Source organism: Balaenoptera acutorostrata, chromosome 2 (assembly GCF_949987535.1).
Source record: "Balaenoptera acutorostrata chromosome 2, mBalAcu1.1, whole genome shotgun sequence".
NCBI classification, from domain to species: Eukaryota; Metazoa; Chordata; class Mammalia; order Artiodactyla; family Balaenopteridae; genus Balaenoptera; species Balaenoptera acutorostrata.
In genome coordinates, this window is record NC_080065.1 from 177240431 (window position 1) to 177258534 (window position 18104).

At 48.6% G+C, this 18104-nt stretch overlaps 1 protein-coding gene across 1 annotated transcript; it reads left to right on the forward strand.

Moving 5' to 3' along the window:
- The first annotated feature begins 93 nt into the window (after positions 1-93).
- On the forward strand, positions 94-18049 carry IL27RA (interleukin 27 receptor subunit alpha). Its single transcript, XM_007182066.2, has 14 exons — positions 94-380; positions 823-940; positions 4289-4446; positions 4529-4686; positions 6490-6649; positions 6954-7027; positions 11091-11274; positions 11370-11558; positions 13445-13546; positions 13621-13779; positions 16328-16453; positions 16838-16931; positions 17117-17210; positions 17331-18049. The coding sequence occupies exons 1-14, from the start codon at positions 281-283 to the stop codon at positions 17583-17585; spliced, it is 1971 nt and encodes a 656-aa protein (XP_007182128.1). The 5' UTR covers positions 94-280; the 3' UTR covers positions 17586-18049.
- The last annotated feature ends 55 nt before the right edge of the window (positions 18050-18104 follow it).

The window sequence follows — 18104 nt, forward strand, 5'->3', positions numbered from 1 at the left end:
GGGGGGGGGGGGAGGGGGGGGGAGGGGGGAGGGGCAGGTGTCTGCGGAGCTCGGCCACGCCTCAGCGCCGCCCTACCCCCCACTACCCCTCCTCAGCCCCTGCGAGGGACTTTCCGGCGCAGCTAAGGGGCGGGGAGCCGAAGCGCAAGGTGCGGAGGCGGCTGGGAGGGGTGGCTGCGCTTCCCGTTGCTGCTCGGGCGCTGGACCCCGAGAGCTAAGTGGGCCGTGCTGCAGCGCTGGGCCGGGCAGGGCCGGGCCGGACTGGGGGCGTGGGGACGCCATGCGGGGAACCCGGGCCGCTCCCTTCCCGCCGCGGCTGCGGCCGAAGCTGGTTCTGCTGCCCCTGTTGACGCTGCTGTTCTGCAGGACTCGGCCCCAGGGTGAGTTACGGAGCGAACTCGTGTCGGCGCTCTGCCGCCGCGCTCCGCGAAAGCGCACATCCTCCAGGGTGAACCGCAAGTTTGCGGAATGAATGACAAAGGTCCGGATGCCACTCTGCTCCCCCCCAGGGCAGGGACCGGGCGAGGAGAGGAGTTGGGGAATGGGCGGCAGCGAGGTGGGAGCCAGGGTCCGGGGTTGGGGGGTGGTAGGGGAAAGGGCTCTTCGGGTGGTAACAGGATGTGGCTGGTAGAGGGAGGGGAGGAGTTATGCCCGAAGCCTGGGGAGCGGTGCCCAGCGCCCCCTTCCTGCTGCTCACTTCCGTAAGGGACCCTGGATCGCCCTCCACAGTTGTCGGGGGTGGGGGGAGTTCAAGTTCTGGGGTGGGAGGGCGGCTGGGGGAATTGACCCCCTTCCCTCGGACCCTCCCTCCTCCCTCTCCAGGCAGCCCTGGGCCACTGCAGTGCTATGGATTTGGACCCTTGGGCGACTTGAACTGCTCTTGGGAGCCTCTTGGGGACCTGGGAGCCCCTTCCACGCTGTACCTCCAGAGCCAGAAGTAGTGAGTACAATGGAGTGATTTGGGGAAACAGAGGCTTTGGAAGAGTGACCACTCAGGTTCTAGACTTCTCAGGTTGAGAGGACCCATTAGTCCTGCCCACCCGCACCCCCCAGCCCTGCCCCACTCTCAAGCCCTTCAATTCCAGGTTCCCTTATTTCCTTGCTGTGTTACCCTGGACCAGTCACTTTCCCTCTCTGAGCCTCTGTTTCTTCCTGTATCAAGTAGTGATAATAATGGAACCTGCCTCTCAAGGCTGGTTCTGAGAATTCAATGAGTTATGCACTTGGAAAAGAAAATGCTTAATGATTAGAAGCTGTTTTTATTGCTGTGTGACCTTAGGCAAATAGCTTAACCTCTCTGAGCATATGAAAAGATCATTTGGTCTGGTGCTGGGGATGCAACAGTGAAAGAGACACAGAAAGCCTCGTGGAGCCCACATTCTGAGGGGGTGACTGATGTTGCTTCACAATGAATCACACATGGAAACACAAATTCATTTCAAATTTGGCTAAGTGAGAGGAGAGGGAAAGGAACATTTGAAGATGGGAACTGGGATGGGAGGCTGGTCTTTTTTTTTTTTTTTAACGATGGTAAAATACACATAAAATTTACCACCTTTTTTTCTCAGCCTTTTTTAAGTGTACAGTTAAGTGGAATTAAGTAGAGTCACATTGTTGTGCAACCATCACCACCATCCATGTCCAGAAGGGGGGGCCTAGGGTTTTAATTGGTAGAGGATGAGGGAGTAAGAGAAGGTCTTCCCCTTTTTTTAAACGAGGTGAAATTCACATAACATGAAATTAACCGTTTGCAAGTGAACAGTTCAGTGGCATTGAGTACATTCACAACGTTGTGCAACCAGTGCCTCTATCTAGTTCCAAAACATGTCCATCACCCCTAAAGGAAGTTCCATCCCCAACAGCAGACACTCTCTATCCCCTGGCAACTACTAATCTATTTTCTGTCTCTGAATTTGCCTGTTCTGGACAGGCATAATGGAATGGAACACATAAATGGAATCACATAAATGGAATCATATGGCATGTGGTCTTTTGTATCTGGCTTCTTTCACTTAGCATGTTTTTCAGGTTCATTTATGTCGTGGCGAATCAGAACTTCATTCCTTTTTGTGGCTGAACAATATTCCACTGTATGGATATACGATGTTCATCCACTCATCTGTTGATGGACACTTGGGTTGTTTCCACCATTGGGCAATTGCAATTGGGCGATCGTGACTAGCACTGCTTTGAACATAATGTGTCCAAGTTTTTGAGTCCCTGTTTTCAGTTCTTTGGGGTATATGCCTAGGAGTAAAATTGCTGGGTCATATGGCAGTTCTGTGTTTAACTTTTTGAGGAACCACCTAACTGTTTTCTGCAACAGCTACACCATTTTATGTTCCTACCAGCAACATAACATAACACATGTGTTTTTGTTGTTTTTTTCTGAAGGCCTTGATTTGAACCTTTGAAATCCAACCCTTTGGGATGTCCTCAACTCCTCTCTCTCTCTCTCTCTCTCTGTCACCCACATCTGATCCATCAGCAGGCCTTGCCAGCTCTACCTTCTACATTATCCAGAATCTGGCACTCCTCACTTCCTCAGCCCCCACCATAGTCCAGTCCCCATCATCGCTGACCTGGACCGTGTGGTCACCTCCTCCCTGGACTCGGTTTCCACCCTTAGCCCCACAGTCTGTTCTCCACCACAGCATCCAGAGGACACCTGTGAAATTCTGTTCTTTTTTTTTTTTTCTTAAATATTTATTTATTTATTTATTTGGCTGTTCTGGGTTTTAGTTGCAGCATGTGGGATCTTTCGTTGCGGCATGCGGGATCTAGTTCCCTGACCAGGGCTCGAACCCTGGGCCCCCTACATTGGGAGCACGGAGTCTTTTTTTTTTTTAATTAATTTATTTTTTTATTTATTTTATTTTTGGCTGCGTTGGGTCTTCATTGCTGTGCGCGGGCTTTCTCTAGTTGTGGCGACTGGGGGCTACTCTTCTTTGCGGTGCATGGGCTTCTCATCGCGGTGGCTTCTCTTGGTGCGGAGCACGGGCTCTAGGCGTGCGGGCTGCAGTAGTGGTGGCACACAGGCTCAGTAGTTGTGGCTCGCGGGCTTAGTTGCTCCGCGGGGCATGTGAGATCTTCCCGGACCAGGGCTCGAACCCCTGTCCCCTGCATCAGCAGGCAGATTCTTAACCACTGGACCACCAGGGAAGTCCCGCACCTGTGAACTTCTGAATCAGGGCATGTCCCTCCCCAGCTCACAGCCCTCCAGGGCCCCCACCTCACTCAGGGTAAAAGCCGAAATCCTTCCTGCAGCCCATCAGGCCCTGTATAATTTGCCTGTCACCTCCCCGCCCTCACCTCCTCCCACTTTCTTGCTCACTCACTCTACTCCAGAGTACAAGCCTCCTCCTCGCTGTTCTTCGTAAAACACCAGGCACAGTTTGGCCTCAGGAGCTTTGCACCAGCTGCTCCCTCTTCCTAAAATGCTCTTCCCCAGGTATTGCGTGGTTCTACACCACATCCTTCAGGCCTTCACTCAAATGTCTCATCAGAGAGCTTTCCTGACCACCTTTCCTAAAATAGCACTGTCACTCTTCATCCCGTCATCACACTGAATCCTCCTCACCCTGCTTTATTGTTCTTTATATCGCTTATACCACCATCAGTTATATATTTATGAGTTTCTCATTTGCCTCCCCCACTGGAACACCAGCTCCGGATAGTGGGTCCTTGCCTGCTTTGGTCATAATCCTATTCCCAGCTTCTACAATAGAAATATATAGTTGCTGACTGAACAGTTGCATAGAGGTAAATGTGCATATATGTAATAGGTGCTCAGTAAATAAAATAACCAATGCTCATATAACACGTATTGTGCCCCTGACACTTGCTGTTCTAAATGCAGTCCATTTCTCATCTCATTGTTCCCCTCCCCTATTCAGCCCTTTCAGCAGGAACTTTAAAAAAAAACCATTTATTTATTTGTTTGTTTGTTTGTTTATTTATTTGGCTGTGCCGGGTCTTAGTTGTGGCACACTGATCTTCGTTGGGGCGTGCGGGATCTAGTTCCCTAACCAGGGATCGAACCGTGGTCATTGGGAGCACCGAGTCTGAACCACTGGACCACCAGGGAAGTCCCTCAGGAGGCAGTTTTATCACCCTCGTTTTGTAGATGAGGAAACTGAGGCACAGAGAAGTTAAGTTGCTTGCTCAAGGTCACACAGCTCTGAAGCAGGAGAACTGGGATTTGAACCCAGGCAGAAAATATGTTATCATTACGGCTCTGGGCCCAGCCCACTGTATGCTGCCCCGATTCTCGCGTCTCTCCTCACAGCCATTCCAACAAAACCTGGACTGTGGCAGTGCCCACTGGGCAGAGCTGGGTGACCATTCCACGGGAACAGCTTACCACGTCTGATGAACTCCTTGTCTGGGTGGCCAAGGCAGGCCAACCTCTCTGGTCCCCAGTCTTCGTGAACCTCGAAACCCGAAGTAACAGGCGGGAGTGGGGGTTTGCTATGTGTGGGGTGGGTGGTCTTGGAGGCCCTGGCTCAATGCGCCTCCCCTTCCTCAGTGAAGCCAGATGCCCCCCAGCTGTACCCTGATGTGGACTTCTCAGAGGATGACCCCCTAGAGGCCACTGTCCAATGGGCCCCTCCTGTGTGGCCACCCCATAAGGTCTTGGTCTGCCAGTTCTACTACCGAAGATGCCAGGAGATGGCCTGGACGCTGGTGAGTGTCAGGGACCCTTTTCCCCCCACCCTACTCTGGACGGGGCCTGGGACATCATTCCCAAATCAGACACCTAGCTCAGAGCTCATTCCTCAGCTGGCCCTGGAATCTGTCCACATTCCTCACAGAAGGCCTGTACATGCATCTTGTTCAGCTAAAAAATGTTCCCCCAAGATAATCTATAAATTCCATGCAGTCCCAATCCAAATTCCACTTGGAATTTTTTTTTTTTTTTTTGGCCACGCCGCAAGGTTGTGGTTGCGGGATCTTAGTTCCTCGACCAGGGATTGAACCCGGGCCCTCGGTAGTGAAAGCAAGGAGTCCTAACCACTGGACCTCCAGGGAATTCCTTCCACTTGAAAGTTTTGAGAAACTCAGTAAACTTCCTCTAACATTTTTGTGAATGAATAAAAATCGTCAAATAGCTTACATTAACCTTAAAATAAGAGGTTAACCGCAGACACTTAGCATCTACTGTGTGCCAGACACTGTTCTAAGCTGTCTATTGAATCCTTACAAGAACTCTTTGAGGTAGAAGTGTTTTATGCCTACCCATTTTACAGATGAGGAACAGAGCCTGGTTTTCAGTAAACACTCAAAAGTAATAAAAGCAGCTCACATTTCTGAGCACCTGCCACGCATCAGGGCCCAAGCTAAGCAATCTGCATGGATTATCTTGATGAGTACCCCCAACCTCCCTATATAGTAGATGCTTTTAAGATCTCTATTTTATAGTTGGGGAAGCTGAACCTCAGAGAGGTTAAACAACTTTCCCAAGCTCACACAGCAAAAAGAATGGAAGACAGCTCCAGTGCAATGGGACCCCAGGAGTTGGGGAGCCTGCCCATGCACTTTAAGAGCACAGCACCGAAGTTGCAAGTATCTTTCATCTCATATCTCACTGGCCAGAACTTAGTCACATGGTCTCACCTGATTGCAAGGGAGACTGGGAAATGTAGTCTTTATTCTTGACACACATGTTCCCGACAGATACGCAAGGGTTCTATTTCCAAAGGAAGAAGGGGAGAATGGATACTGGGGATAACCCACTGTCTCAGTCACACCTTTTCATGCAAAACACTACAATATAGAGCAGGGTTGTTGTCACTATGAATATTCATGCAATTCAGAGCAATGCTAAGATGCAGACTTTGCAATCTAACTGCCTGGGTATGAATCTCAGCTCCAGAACTCACCAGCTATGTGACCTTGGGTATGTCACTTCCCCTCTCTTGGCCTCAGTTTTCCTCATCTGTAAAATGAGAATAATATTAATAATAGGGCTTCCCTGGTGGCGCAGTGGTTGAGAATCTGCCTGCCAATGCAGGGGACACGGGTTCGAGCCCTGGTCTGGGAAGATCCCACATGCCGCGGAGCAACTAAGCCCGTGAGCCACAATTACTGAGCCTGCGCGTCTGGAGCCTGTGCTCCGCAACAAGAGAGGCCGCGACAGTGAGAGGCCCGCGCACCGCGATGAAGAGTGGCCCCCGCTTGCCGCAACTGGAGAAAGCCCTCGCACAGAAACGAAGACCCAACACAGCCATAAATAAATAAATAAATTAATTAAAAAAAATATATTAATAATAGAATTTACCACCTACTGCTATACCTGGCACAGAGGATAATCAACTTGTCTCTTTTTTTCCAGGGATTGTCCCAATTTTAAAACCAAAAGCCCTGTGTCCTAGGAACCCACTTGATCCCAGGCAAAGCAGGACAGTATTGGTCATCCTACTGACATATAAGGCCAAGTACTTTCAATTCAATCTTCAGCCTCATCACTCTCCCCTCTCTCTCCCCTAGCTGGAACCAGAAGTGAAATCCATACCCCTGACCCCTGTTGATATCCAGGACCTGGAGCTAGCCACTGGCTATGAGGTATCTGGCCGCTGTCAAGTGGAGAAAGAAGAGGATCTGTGGAGCGAGTGGAGCCCCATTCTGTCCTTCCAGACACCACCCTCTGGTGAGGATCTCTGGGCTTACCCCTACACCCTCAGCCCCTCTCCTGGAAGTCTGGCCAATCATGCCATTCTCATTTGTCATATTTTATAGTTGGGAAAGCTGAACCTCAGAGAGGTTAAGCAACTTTCCCAAGCTCACACAGCAAAAAAAAATTGAAGACAACTCCAGCGCAGTGGGAACCCAGGAGTCGGGGAGCCTGCCCTTGCACTTTAAGAGCACAACCCCAAAGTTGCACGTATCTTTCATCTCATATCTCATTGGCTAGAACTTAGTCACATGGTCTCTCCTTTTTTCATCCTTGCCAGCTCCAAAAGATGTGTGGATATCAGGGAACATCTGTGGGGCACCAGGCGGACAGGAACCTCTGCTTCTGTGGAAGGTGAGTTGTGAGGACCATGTCTCTGCACATGTCAGGAAACCCCAAATAACAGTGATGTAGAGGACTTCCCTGGTGGTCCAGTGGCTAAGGCTCCGCACTTCCAATGCAGGGGGGCCAGAGTTTGATCCCTGGTTAGGGAACTAGATCCCACATGCTGCAGCTAAAGATCCCACGTGCTGCAACTAAAAGATTCCTCATGCCACAACGAAGATCCTGCATGCCGCAACTAAGACCCAACACAGCCAAATAAATAAAATAAATATTAAAAACCCAAAAAACAATGATGTAGGGAATTCCCTGGTGGTCCTGTGGTTAGGACTCTGGGCTTTCACTGCCGAGGGCCTGGGTTCAGTCCCTGGTTGGGAACGAAGATCCTGCAAGCTGAGCAGTGGGGCAAAAAAAAAAAAAAAAAAAAACCACCAAGAAAACAAAAAACAAAGAAACCAAACCAAACCAAAAAACTCCCCAAAAACAAAGATGTAAACAAGACAAAGGTTACTATGCTGCCCTCTTGTGGTTGCTTCAGGGCTTCAAGGAGGGGATGCTCAGAGAGGTCCTGGCATAGTGCTGGGTGCAGAGAAAGACTCCACCAATGTTGGCTGAATTTAGGAGATCTGAGCTGAGACATGAAGATGGGTACAAGTGTTCCAATCGGGGGGACACCAGGTGCAAAGATTTAGAAGCAAGACTAGACTCAGCTCCACAAAATATAGCAGAATATGCTAAGGGTTTTGATGCTAGTATTAAAGGGCATTGTGAGATGACAGACAAGAGTGAAACAGTCCTCACTGATGCACATCTGCTGAACACCTACCGTGTTCCAGACATTGCAAGGCCTTGGCTCACGGTAAATACGGCAAGAAACAAAACAACAGGGCTCATACTTTCTTGGGCCACACAATCTAATATCACTAACTTTAACCATGCGTAATACCTACAGAGCTCTTACTATGTGCCAGGTCCTCGCCTACAACACTTATTTACATTAACTAACTTTACAGATGAGAAAATGAGACATAGAGAGGCTACCCCAAACCAAACAACAGCTAAGTGGCAGAGCTGAGGTTCTTTGGCTTTCAAACCTTAATTCACGGTTTCAGTGCCTCTATTTTATTATTATTATTATTATTATTATTTTTTTAATTTATTTTATTTATGGCTGTGTTGGGTCCTCGTTTCTGTGCGAGGGCCTTCTCCAGTTGTGGCAAGCGGGGGCCACTCTTCATCGCGGCGCGCGGGCCTCTTGCTATCGCGGCCTCCCTTGTTGCGGAGCACAGGCTCCAGACGCGCAGGCTCAGCAATTGTGGCCCACGGGCCCAGCCGCTCCGCGGCATGTGGGATCTTCCCAGACCAGGGCTTGAACCCGTGTCCCCTGCATTGGCAGGCGGACTCCCAACCACTGTGCCACCAGGGAAGCCCCTATTATTTTTTTAATTCATTTTTTCGTCTTACTTTTTTTGGCCATGCTGCACGGCGTGTGGGATCTTAGTTCCCCAACCAGGGATCAAACTTGTGCCCCCTGCATTGGAAGTGCAGAGTCTTAACCACTGGACTGCCAGGGAAGTCCCTCATGCCTCTATTTTATAACACATACTTTGTAATGCCCCCTTACTATACTGAAATGAAATACATAGCTAATATAACCCATATATACATATATTTTAAAATGTGTATAATACAGTATATTGTATTATAACATACAGCGTACAGTGTATTGTAATATTCAGTAGAAGATAAAGGGGAAATAAGGCTACTACATAATGCAAAATATTCAGTTCACCAGTATGATATGAATACTAAATCTGTATGTACCTCATAACATGGCTTTAGAATACATAAAGTAAAAATTGACAGAACTACAAGAACTCTATGAATCCACAACCGTCGTGGGAGATTTTAACATACCCCTCTAAGTAATTTCATAACAAGCAGATGGAAAAACAAGTTAAGATCCAGAGAATCTGAACATATGAATAACAAACAACCTAATGGACTCACATAGGAAACGTCAGAACATGCATTCTTTCCATATGCAAACAGGACATTTACCAAAATCATCCACATGCTAGGCTATTGAGCTGGTTTCCAAGGACTTCAAAGGGATGAGGTGATGCTGGGCACATTGAAAAATTCTCTGATCAGAACACAGATTGTGCTGGAAATAGATAATAAAAAGTGCTTAGAAAGTCCCCATATGTTCAGAATATTTTAAAATTCAGTGAATGTTAAAGCCAGGTCCCAAAAGGTTTTGTATTTATACATCAAAATGTGTTTGGTTCTAGGATCAGTTAAAATTATTAGACAGGTTTTTCATCTACAGAAGTTTCCAGTTAGGATGATATTCAAAAGTCACAAGGGACATGGGACAATTTTTTTGTTTCTAGGAGAGGGTAGTGTCCCTGGCTCTTGCCCATCAAATACCAATCATTGAGGCAACCAAATATTCTCACAAGTTTCCCCAAAGCACTCTGGAGGGTACTATCCTCTTTGCTACACATAATTACTCCTCTGTACAACAGTGGGAATTTTGCAGTCCCTAAGAACTGCACACGACAGACTAAGGTAAGGTGAGGGAAGACAGGGTCATATAAGTGCATGGTCAGATCCTGTCTTTAGTTAAAATCTTTTTTTTTTTAATTTATTATTTATTTATTTATTTTATTTTTATTTTTGGCTGCATTGGGTCTTCGTTGCTGCGTGCGGGCTTTCTCTAGTTGCGGTGAGCAGGGGCTACTCTTCGTTGCGGTGCGCGGGCTTCTCATTGCAGTGGCTCCTCTTGTTGCAGAGCATGGGCTCTAGGCACGCAGACTTCAGTAGTTGTGGCACATGGGCTCAGTAGTTGTGGCTTGCAGCCTCTAGAGCGCAGGCTCAGTAGTTGTGGCGCACGGGCTTAGTTGCTCCGTGGCATGTGGGATCTTCCCGGACCAGGGCTCGAACCCGTGTCCCCTGCCTTGGCAGGCGGATTCTTAACCACTGCGCCACCAGGGAAGTCCTAGTTAAAATCTTGATAATTTGTTTGTCATGGTTTTTCTTTTTGCATTAATTTTTTTTAATTAAAAATAAATTTTTTTTGACCGCGCCGAGCCGCATGTGGGATCTTAGTTCCCCGACCAGGGATCCAAGCCCCCTGCATTGGAAGCGCAGAGACTTAACCACTGGACCGCCAGGGAAATCCCTGCATTAATTTTGATTGATTAAAATATTACGTACAACAGGGTCCTACTGTATAGCACAGGGAACTATATTCAATACCTTGGATAAACCATAATGGAATAGAATATGAAAAAGAATGTATACATATGTATAACTGAGTCACTTTGCTGTACAGCAGTAATTAACACAACATTGTAATTCAACTATACTTCAATAAAAAATTTTTTAAAAAAATATTGCATTAAAATATAATTTATCTTGATTGGATTTTTGGTATCTTCTCTTGTTTTGCCACCAAGGTGAGTGCCTCACTCACCTCACCCTAGTTCTGGTCCAGGAGCTGTATTCTAATCCCACCTCTGCCACTGAGCCACTCTTTTTTTTTTTTAAAGATTACTTGAGTTCTTTTTTTTTTTTTTTTTTTTTTTTTTTAAGTTTTACTTGATTTTTTTTTAATTTATTTATTTATTTTATTTTTGGCTGTGTTGGGTCTTCGGTTCGTGCGAGGGCTTTCTCCAGTTGCGGCAAGCGGGGGCCACTCTTCATCGCGGTGCGGGGACCGCTCTTCATCGCGGTGCGCGGGCCTTTCTCTATCGCGGCCCCTCCCGTCGCGGGGCACAGGCTCCAGACGCGCAGGCTCAGCAATTGTGGCTCACGGGCCCAGCTGCTCCGTGGCATGTGGGATCTTCCCAGACCAGGGCTCGAACCCGTGTCCCCTGCATTAGCAGGCAGATTCTCAACCACTGCGCCACCAGGGAAGCCCACTGAGCCACTCTTGAGACTCGGTTTCTTCATCTTAGAGTGAAACAAAAATATTTCACAGACTGGTTTGTCAGGTGACCTCACTGAGAAGCACAGTATGTGCCTGATAAATGGGAGATATTAACCGCTTCTTCCCCTCATCCCTCAGGCCTCGGGGCACTGCGTGCAGGTGAGCTACAGAGTCTGGTTCCAGATAAAAGATCAGGAGGTGAACCAGGAGGAGACCCCATGCTGCAGTTTCTCCATCCCCACTCAAGCAGAGTGGGCTGGGGTGTCTGCCATCAACGCCACAAGCTGGGAGCCTCCTACCAACCTCTCTTTGGCCTGCTTGGGTGAGAGGCTGTGAGCTTCCTCTGAGCAATGCCCTGGAGGTGCAAGAGGGGACTTCCCGAGTGGACAGCTGAGATTTCTCCTCCTCATCCTCTAGGTCCAGGCTTTGCCCCTCACGGCGTGGTGGTCAGCAGCATCCCTGCAAGCTCGGATCTGCTGGTGACTTGGCAGCAGGGGTCCGGGGAGCTGCAGGAGCATGTGGTGGACTGGGCTCGAGATGGTGACCCCCTGGAGGATCTCAACTGGGTCTGGCTTCCTCCTGGAAACCTCAGTGCTGTGTTGCCAGGTGAGGCCCCAGGACACCTGGGTTCCCATTTCAGCTGTTGGAGAGCAGACTGATGGCTGGATTTGCAGAAGAGAGTGTTCAAGTATCATTAATTCATGCAAGAAATATTCATTGACTACCTACTGTGTGCCAGGCCATGTTCTAGACACTGGTACACAGTGATGGCAGCTGATGTGTATTGGCATTTACCATAAGCATTAAATCATTCAAACTTCCTTATAAAGTAGGTTTCTGCTATTATCATACAGATAAAGAAAAAGGCCCAGAGAGGTTAAGCAACTCACCTGAGGCCATACAGCAAGTATGTGGTAGAACCAGGATTTGAACCACGTAGCCAGGCTCCTGAAGCTAAACCCTGAACCATCACCCTACTCTCCTCTCAGCAGCATCCCCACCCTCATCCCCACCAACATCTCCATCCTCATCTTGTAGGGCAGGCACCCAATGAAACAAAAAACAAGTACATCTGTAATGTAATTGGGGCAAAGTAAATCAGGGTAAGGGAGAGGAGGGAGGATAGCTATTTCAGAAAAAAAAAGTTAGAAAAGGCCTCTCTGGGAAAGTGGCATTTGAACTAAGACCTGAAGGAGGCGAGACAGAGAGCCATGAGGATGTCTAAGGGAAAAGCAAGAGGGAACGAACAGTGCAGAGGCCCTGAGGCAGGATTGTGCCTGATGTGTGAGGAGGCCAGCGTGGCTGGAGTGGAATGAGCAAGGGGGAAAGTGGGAGGAGGTGAGGGCAGGGAGGTGATGGGGCAGAGTGTGCAAAGCCTTGTAGGTCATGGGGAGAACTTTGGCTTTTGCTCTGAGTCAGGTGGGAGCCATAGAGGGTTCTGAGCAGAGGAAGGATGTGTCCTGACTCAGGTGCTTACAGGCGCCCCCTGGCTGCTGTGGGAGGAACAGACTGGGAGGGCAAGGGTTGGAGGTAAGAGACCCGGGAGAAGGGACTGTGTATGTCCAGGTGGGACATGGTGGGGACTGGACCAGGTGGGGACCAAGGAAGGGAGAGAAGCAGGCAGATTCTTGTTGGGGAGTCTTAGAGCAGAATTTTGGGGACCCATTTGGATATGTTGCACCTGATGTGCTCATCCAAGTGGAATTGTCCATGGGACTATCAGATACTCAAGTCTCAGGTCTAGCAATAAGTTCTAGGCTGAGATTTAACACTGGGGAGTCTGTCCTTGGTGTAAAGAACTTGGGCGAGCATGAGAAGGTGTTGAGTGAGAGATTTAGGACAGAGTCCCAAGACCCATAAGTATATATGGACAAAAGAAGAGGAGCCCCAATTCTGGAAAATTCCCAGTTGGGGAAGGCCATGTGGCAGCATTAGGCTTTGAGAAGGGATTTCAGGAGCCTTACTTACTGTGATGGCTGGTGTCAGGGCCCCACTTATAGTCCAGCATTTGACTATCTCCCAGCCTCTGGCACCTGCATTCCTGGCCTGAGGGCTTTTTCTGATGTGAAGCATTTTGCCTGCCTGGACAGCTGGAAGTGCCGGGGAATCAAGGTCCCTCAGATGCAGCCCTCTACCAATGACTGATGATGGCTGATGGATAAATACCCCAGCTCCCACCCTCCTCGGGTGGGATGGTGCTCAGGACTGTGCTCTCTGCTGCCACGCAGAGTTCGCCAGCGGGACTGAGCCTTGGTTGGCCATGTTGGGAACTTGTTCTCTAACACATATTTACTGGGTGACTTTCCTTCCCTGCTTCACTTCCCCACTGCCCTATTGGTGTTTTCTGGGGTTGCCTCCCAGATAAATTACATTTATTCAAATTCTTATATCAAGGTGTCCTTCCGGGGACACAAATGAAGATGCCTACAAAATAAGAAATGAGTCGGGGAGGGGAGCCAACTCTAACTGGTCTTTGCTCCTCCCCCACTCAGGGGATTTCGAAGGAGGGGTCCCCTACCAAATCACGGTGACAGCAGTCTCTCCTTGGGGCTTGGCCCCTGCCCCCTCAGTCTGGAAGTTCAGAGAGGAACTAGGTAAGTGGTGGGGTTGGAGGATGGAGGGTCCTGGAACCCTGGCAGAACTTGACCCGCTGACTTTCTCTCACCAGTACCCCTGGCAGGGCCAATGCTTTGGCGACTCCAGGATGCCCCCCCAGGGACCCCTGCTGTAGCGTGGGGAGAGGTCCCAAGGCACCAACTTCGGGGCCATCTCACCCACTACACCCTGTGTGCACAGAGTGGGACCAGGCCTTCTGTCTGCATGAATGGTGAGCTCCACTGCCTCCTGCCCCTGCTCCCAGCCCCCACAAGACCCACCCATCAGTCTGCCCCTCCCCTTTCCCCCAGATGGGCCCCTTTGCCTCCCTCTCAGCCCCTGGGAGAACACACGCTATCATGGGTTCCCTAGTGAATAATAACCCAAGTGGCTATCAGTGTAATAGACTGTCATTTGGCCATTAAAAATGGAAGACTCCGATCTATATTTATTGACATTGAAAGATGCCTGTCATATTTTATTAAGTGAAAAAGATAAAAGGATTGTAAAACTTTGTGGGATGGTTCCATTTTTGTAAAATAAACCCAGCACTGAGCGAAGCAGAGGCACAAATATGAAAAGAAACTCCCCCACAATGTCAATAGGGACTGTAGGATTACATATGATTTTTAAAATTTATTTATTTATTTGGGTCCATCGGGTCTTAGTTGTGGCATGTGGGATCTAGTTCCCTGACCAGGAATTGAACCCAGGTCCCCTGCATTGGGTCTTAGCCACTGGACTACCAGGGAAGTCCCTAAAGATGACTTTTATTTCTTTTTCATACCTTTGGGTGTAGGCTAAATTTTTCCTCTGAGCACAAATTCCTTTTTAAAATATCTTTTTTACCCTTTCCACTCCAGTTTTATTGAGATGTAATTGACAACATCACCGTGTAAGTTTAAGGTATACAATGTAACGGTTTGGCCTACCTATATTGTGAAATGATTCCCATAAGTTTAGTTAACTTCCATCATCTCATATAGCTACAATAAAAAGAAAAAGCAAAAAAATAATAAAAATTCAAAATACCCTTTTTTTTCTAATTACCAAAGTTATCTGTTCTTGTTTTAAAAACCGACACATTAAAGACGTATACTCAAGTATATCGTCATTCTCATCATTTCACTGATACTGACAAAGCAGCTTCCATATTTTGCCATGTGTACGTTAACATAGAGATAGGAGTTGTGTTTTCTGAAAATTTTAAACTTTTTTATTATAGAAAATTTCAAGCACAAACAAAAGTCAGAAAAATAGTATAACAAATCATTGTGTTCCCACCATCCAGTTTCAATGGTTTTCTGCATTTTATCAATCTTGTTTCAATTTATCCCCACACTTTTTTTTTTCTAGAGCCTTTGGCGTCATTTCACCCCTAAACAATTTGGTACTTCAGCATTTGTCTCTAATCGATAAAGCCTACTTTTTTTTTAACATAGATACTTCACCATGATTGCACCTTGCACAAGTATATAGATATCATTAGGTTAAAAATCATATATATTTATGTGTACATGTACCTATTATTAAAAGAGGACTACGTTATAGGCCCCTGAAGCTTATGAACCTGATGTTTTGCAACTTTCTTTTTCTCACCTGATGATTTAACTTGGACATCTTTCTATGGCAGTATATCTTGATCTGTAGTCATGTCTCCTGTAATCCTATAACAAACCAAAAAGCTGCTTCCTCTCTTGGCTTGAAAACCAAAAAGGGCAATTCAGTTAAAAAGTAAACAAAAACAATTCCGGGAGGTGCAAATGTATTCCCCTCGTCTGGGGTGAATTTCCCTTCACTGGATTCTGTGCAGGTGAGGAATATGATACTCATGCATCCTTTTATTTATTCAGATATACAGTTGACCCTTGAACAACACAGGTTTGAACTGCGCAGGTCCAGTTATACATGGCTTTTTTCAATAGTAAATAGTACAGTACCATCTGCGTTTGGTTGAATCTGCAAATGTGGAACTGGGAATACAGAGGAACCACAGATAAGGAGGGTGGACTATAAATTATACTGTACTTAGATTTTTAAAGGAGTGGAGGGTCGGCACCCCTAACCTCTGCATTGTTCAAAGGTCAACTGTATATCATTTTTTTTTTTTTTTTGGTTTCGTTGGGTGTCTGTTGCTGCGCGTGGGCTTTCTCTAGTTGTGGCGAGCGGGAGCTACTCTTTGTTGCGGTGCGTGGGCTTCTCATTGTGGTGGCTTCTCTTGTTGTGGAGCATGGGCTCTAGGTGTGCAGGCTCAGTAGTTGTGGCGCACGGGCTTAGTTGCTCCACGGCATGTGGGATCTTCCCGGACCAGGGCTCAAACCCGTGTCCCCTGCATTGGCAGGCGGATTCTTAACCACTGTGCCACCAGGTAAGTCCCCTGTATATCTTTTTTGAGTGCTTTCTCAAAAGCACTTGGCTCCTCAAGTGTGTAGGCACTGATCCAGGTGCTGGGAATATGGCCCCCGTGGAGCTAACTTTCTAATGGGGGACATGCAGGTATAGACAAAGTAAATAATGTCTAAGCAGTGTGTCAGATGGTGATAAGTGGTGGTTAGAGAATAAAGCAAGGAAGATGAGTTGTGGAGCAGGTGCTATTTTAATTGTGGGGCGGGGGTGGTCAGGGAAGCCCTGAGAAGGTGACCTTGCAGCAAAGAGCTGAAGGAGATGAGGAGGGAGCCATGTGCATATCTGGGGGAGAGTGTTGCAGACAGCATGGCACGTGCAAAGGTCCTGAGATGGGACTTGACTGCCTCTCCAACCGCTCTGGGTGTGTCCTTCAGTGAGTGGCAGCACCCGGACCATCACCCTGCCTGACCTTCACTGGGGTACCTGTGAGCTGTGGGTGACTGCGTCCACCATCGCAGGACAGGGCCCACCGGGTCCAAGCCTCCGCTTTCACCTACCAGGTACAGGCCTGGGGCAGGACTGCCATGGGAGGGGGCCCGGAGAGGGGGGCATTGGAGGGGGTTATATAATCATTACTGAACTTCAGGGGGTGGACAACATTTAGACTTCGGGATGTTGATGATGCATTTTGATGCTGCTAAATACTGCTGTGGATTATCAAGCAATGTGTGTCTCTGACCCTCTCACCCCATCCCTGACCTTGACCTTGACCTTTTCACAAGCCCCACTCCCACCCCAAGATTTCCCCCACCCTTAGCCCCTACCCATTCATAGGCCCCTTTATCCACCTCCCTTACCCATTCCCAGCTCCACCCATGAGCCTTACCTGACCCCTCCCCACCTCCCTCTGTCCAAATGTTCTTCTGCCCCTCCCCCCCTTCCAGATAACACCCTGAAATGGAAAGTTCTGCCAGTTGTCTTTCTCATATGGGGTTTGCTCCTGACGGGCTGTGGCGTGAGCCTAGCCACCTCTGGAAGGTGAGGCTGTCAGACACATGGGTCTCTGCCCAGGTTGGGAGGGCAGCCGGGCGTTAGCTGAGCTTGGGGGGAGATGTGGGAAGGGGGTGACGCTTCAGGTCTCTGTGACGTTCCTGGACCCTACAATCCAGGCATGGGTGTCTAGCCGCCTGGATTCCCTGCCCTGACTCTTACCTGCTTGCCAGGTGCGTCCACCTGCGGCACAAGGTACTACCCCACTGGGTCTGGGAGAAGGTTCCTGATCCTGCCAACAGTAATTTCAGCCTGCCCCACATGAAGGTGAGCAGAAAGCTTGGCTTGTCAGGGCCCTCTGGGGGATTGGGGAAAGCTCGGACAGTGGGGAGTAGGTGAGAATTGGGGGGGTATGAGGGGAGGAATCTCAGCCTCTTCTCTTCCCAGGAGGTGTCCCAGGCCCAGCCCCCTGGGGACTCGCCCATCCTGGAAGTGGAGGAGATAGAGCAGGTACCGATTACGGAGGCCCCCCAGGCCTCAGCCCCACTGGACTCTGGGTATGAGAAACACTTCCTGCCCACACCCGAGGAGCTGGGCCTTCTGGGCCACACCCCAGGCTCCAGGTTATGGACGGAACCAACCCCAGGAGGGGAGAGGGGTGCTCATTTGACAGATGAAGACACTGAGGCTCAAAGAAGCTGAGTCACTTGCCTGAGGACACCCAGCCAAGGAAAAGCTGAGATTGAAGGACCCCTACAGCAAAGGGCCTGGCCCTACAGGGAATATACGGATGGATGAGGGAGCAAAGAAAAATGTATAAAATCCAGGGTGGCAGCTGCCTCCCCAAATCTGTCCTGCTGCTATAACAGAACTGTAGTTGGGTGCACTCCCAGCCTCCCTTGCAGCTAGGTGCAGCCATGGACTGAGTTCTTATGAGTGGAACATAAGCAGAGGTGACATGTGCCTACAGTGGGTCTGCGTGGGGGCTCTTCCACATTCCCTTCCCTTTCGCATGAGCTGGAGCATTGATGGATGTGCCCTGTGATCCAGCTTTGGCCATACCCAAGGTGAAGGTGGAGCAAGAAATGGAAAGGAACCAGAGTTCCCGAGTGATCGCGTGGATCAGAAGTGCCCAGAGAAATAAATTCTTCCTGTTTTGATAGCTACTGTAGCTTGAGGTCTTTTTGTTACAGCAGCCGTATCTACACTCTCACTGATTCA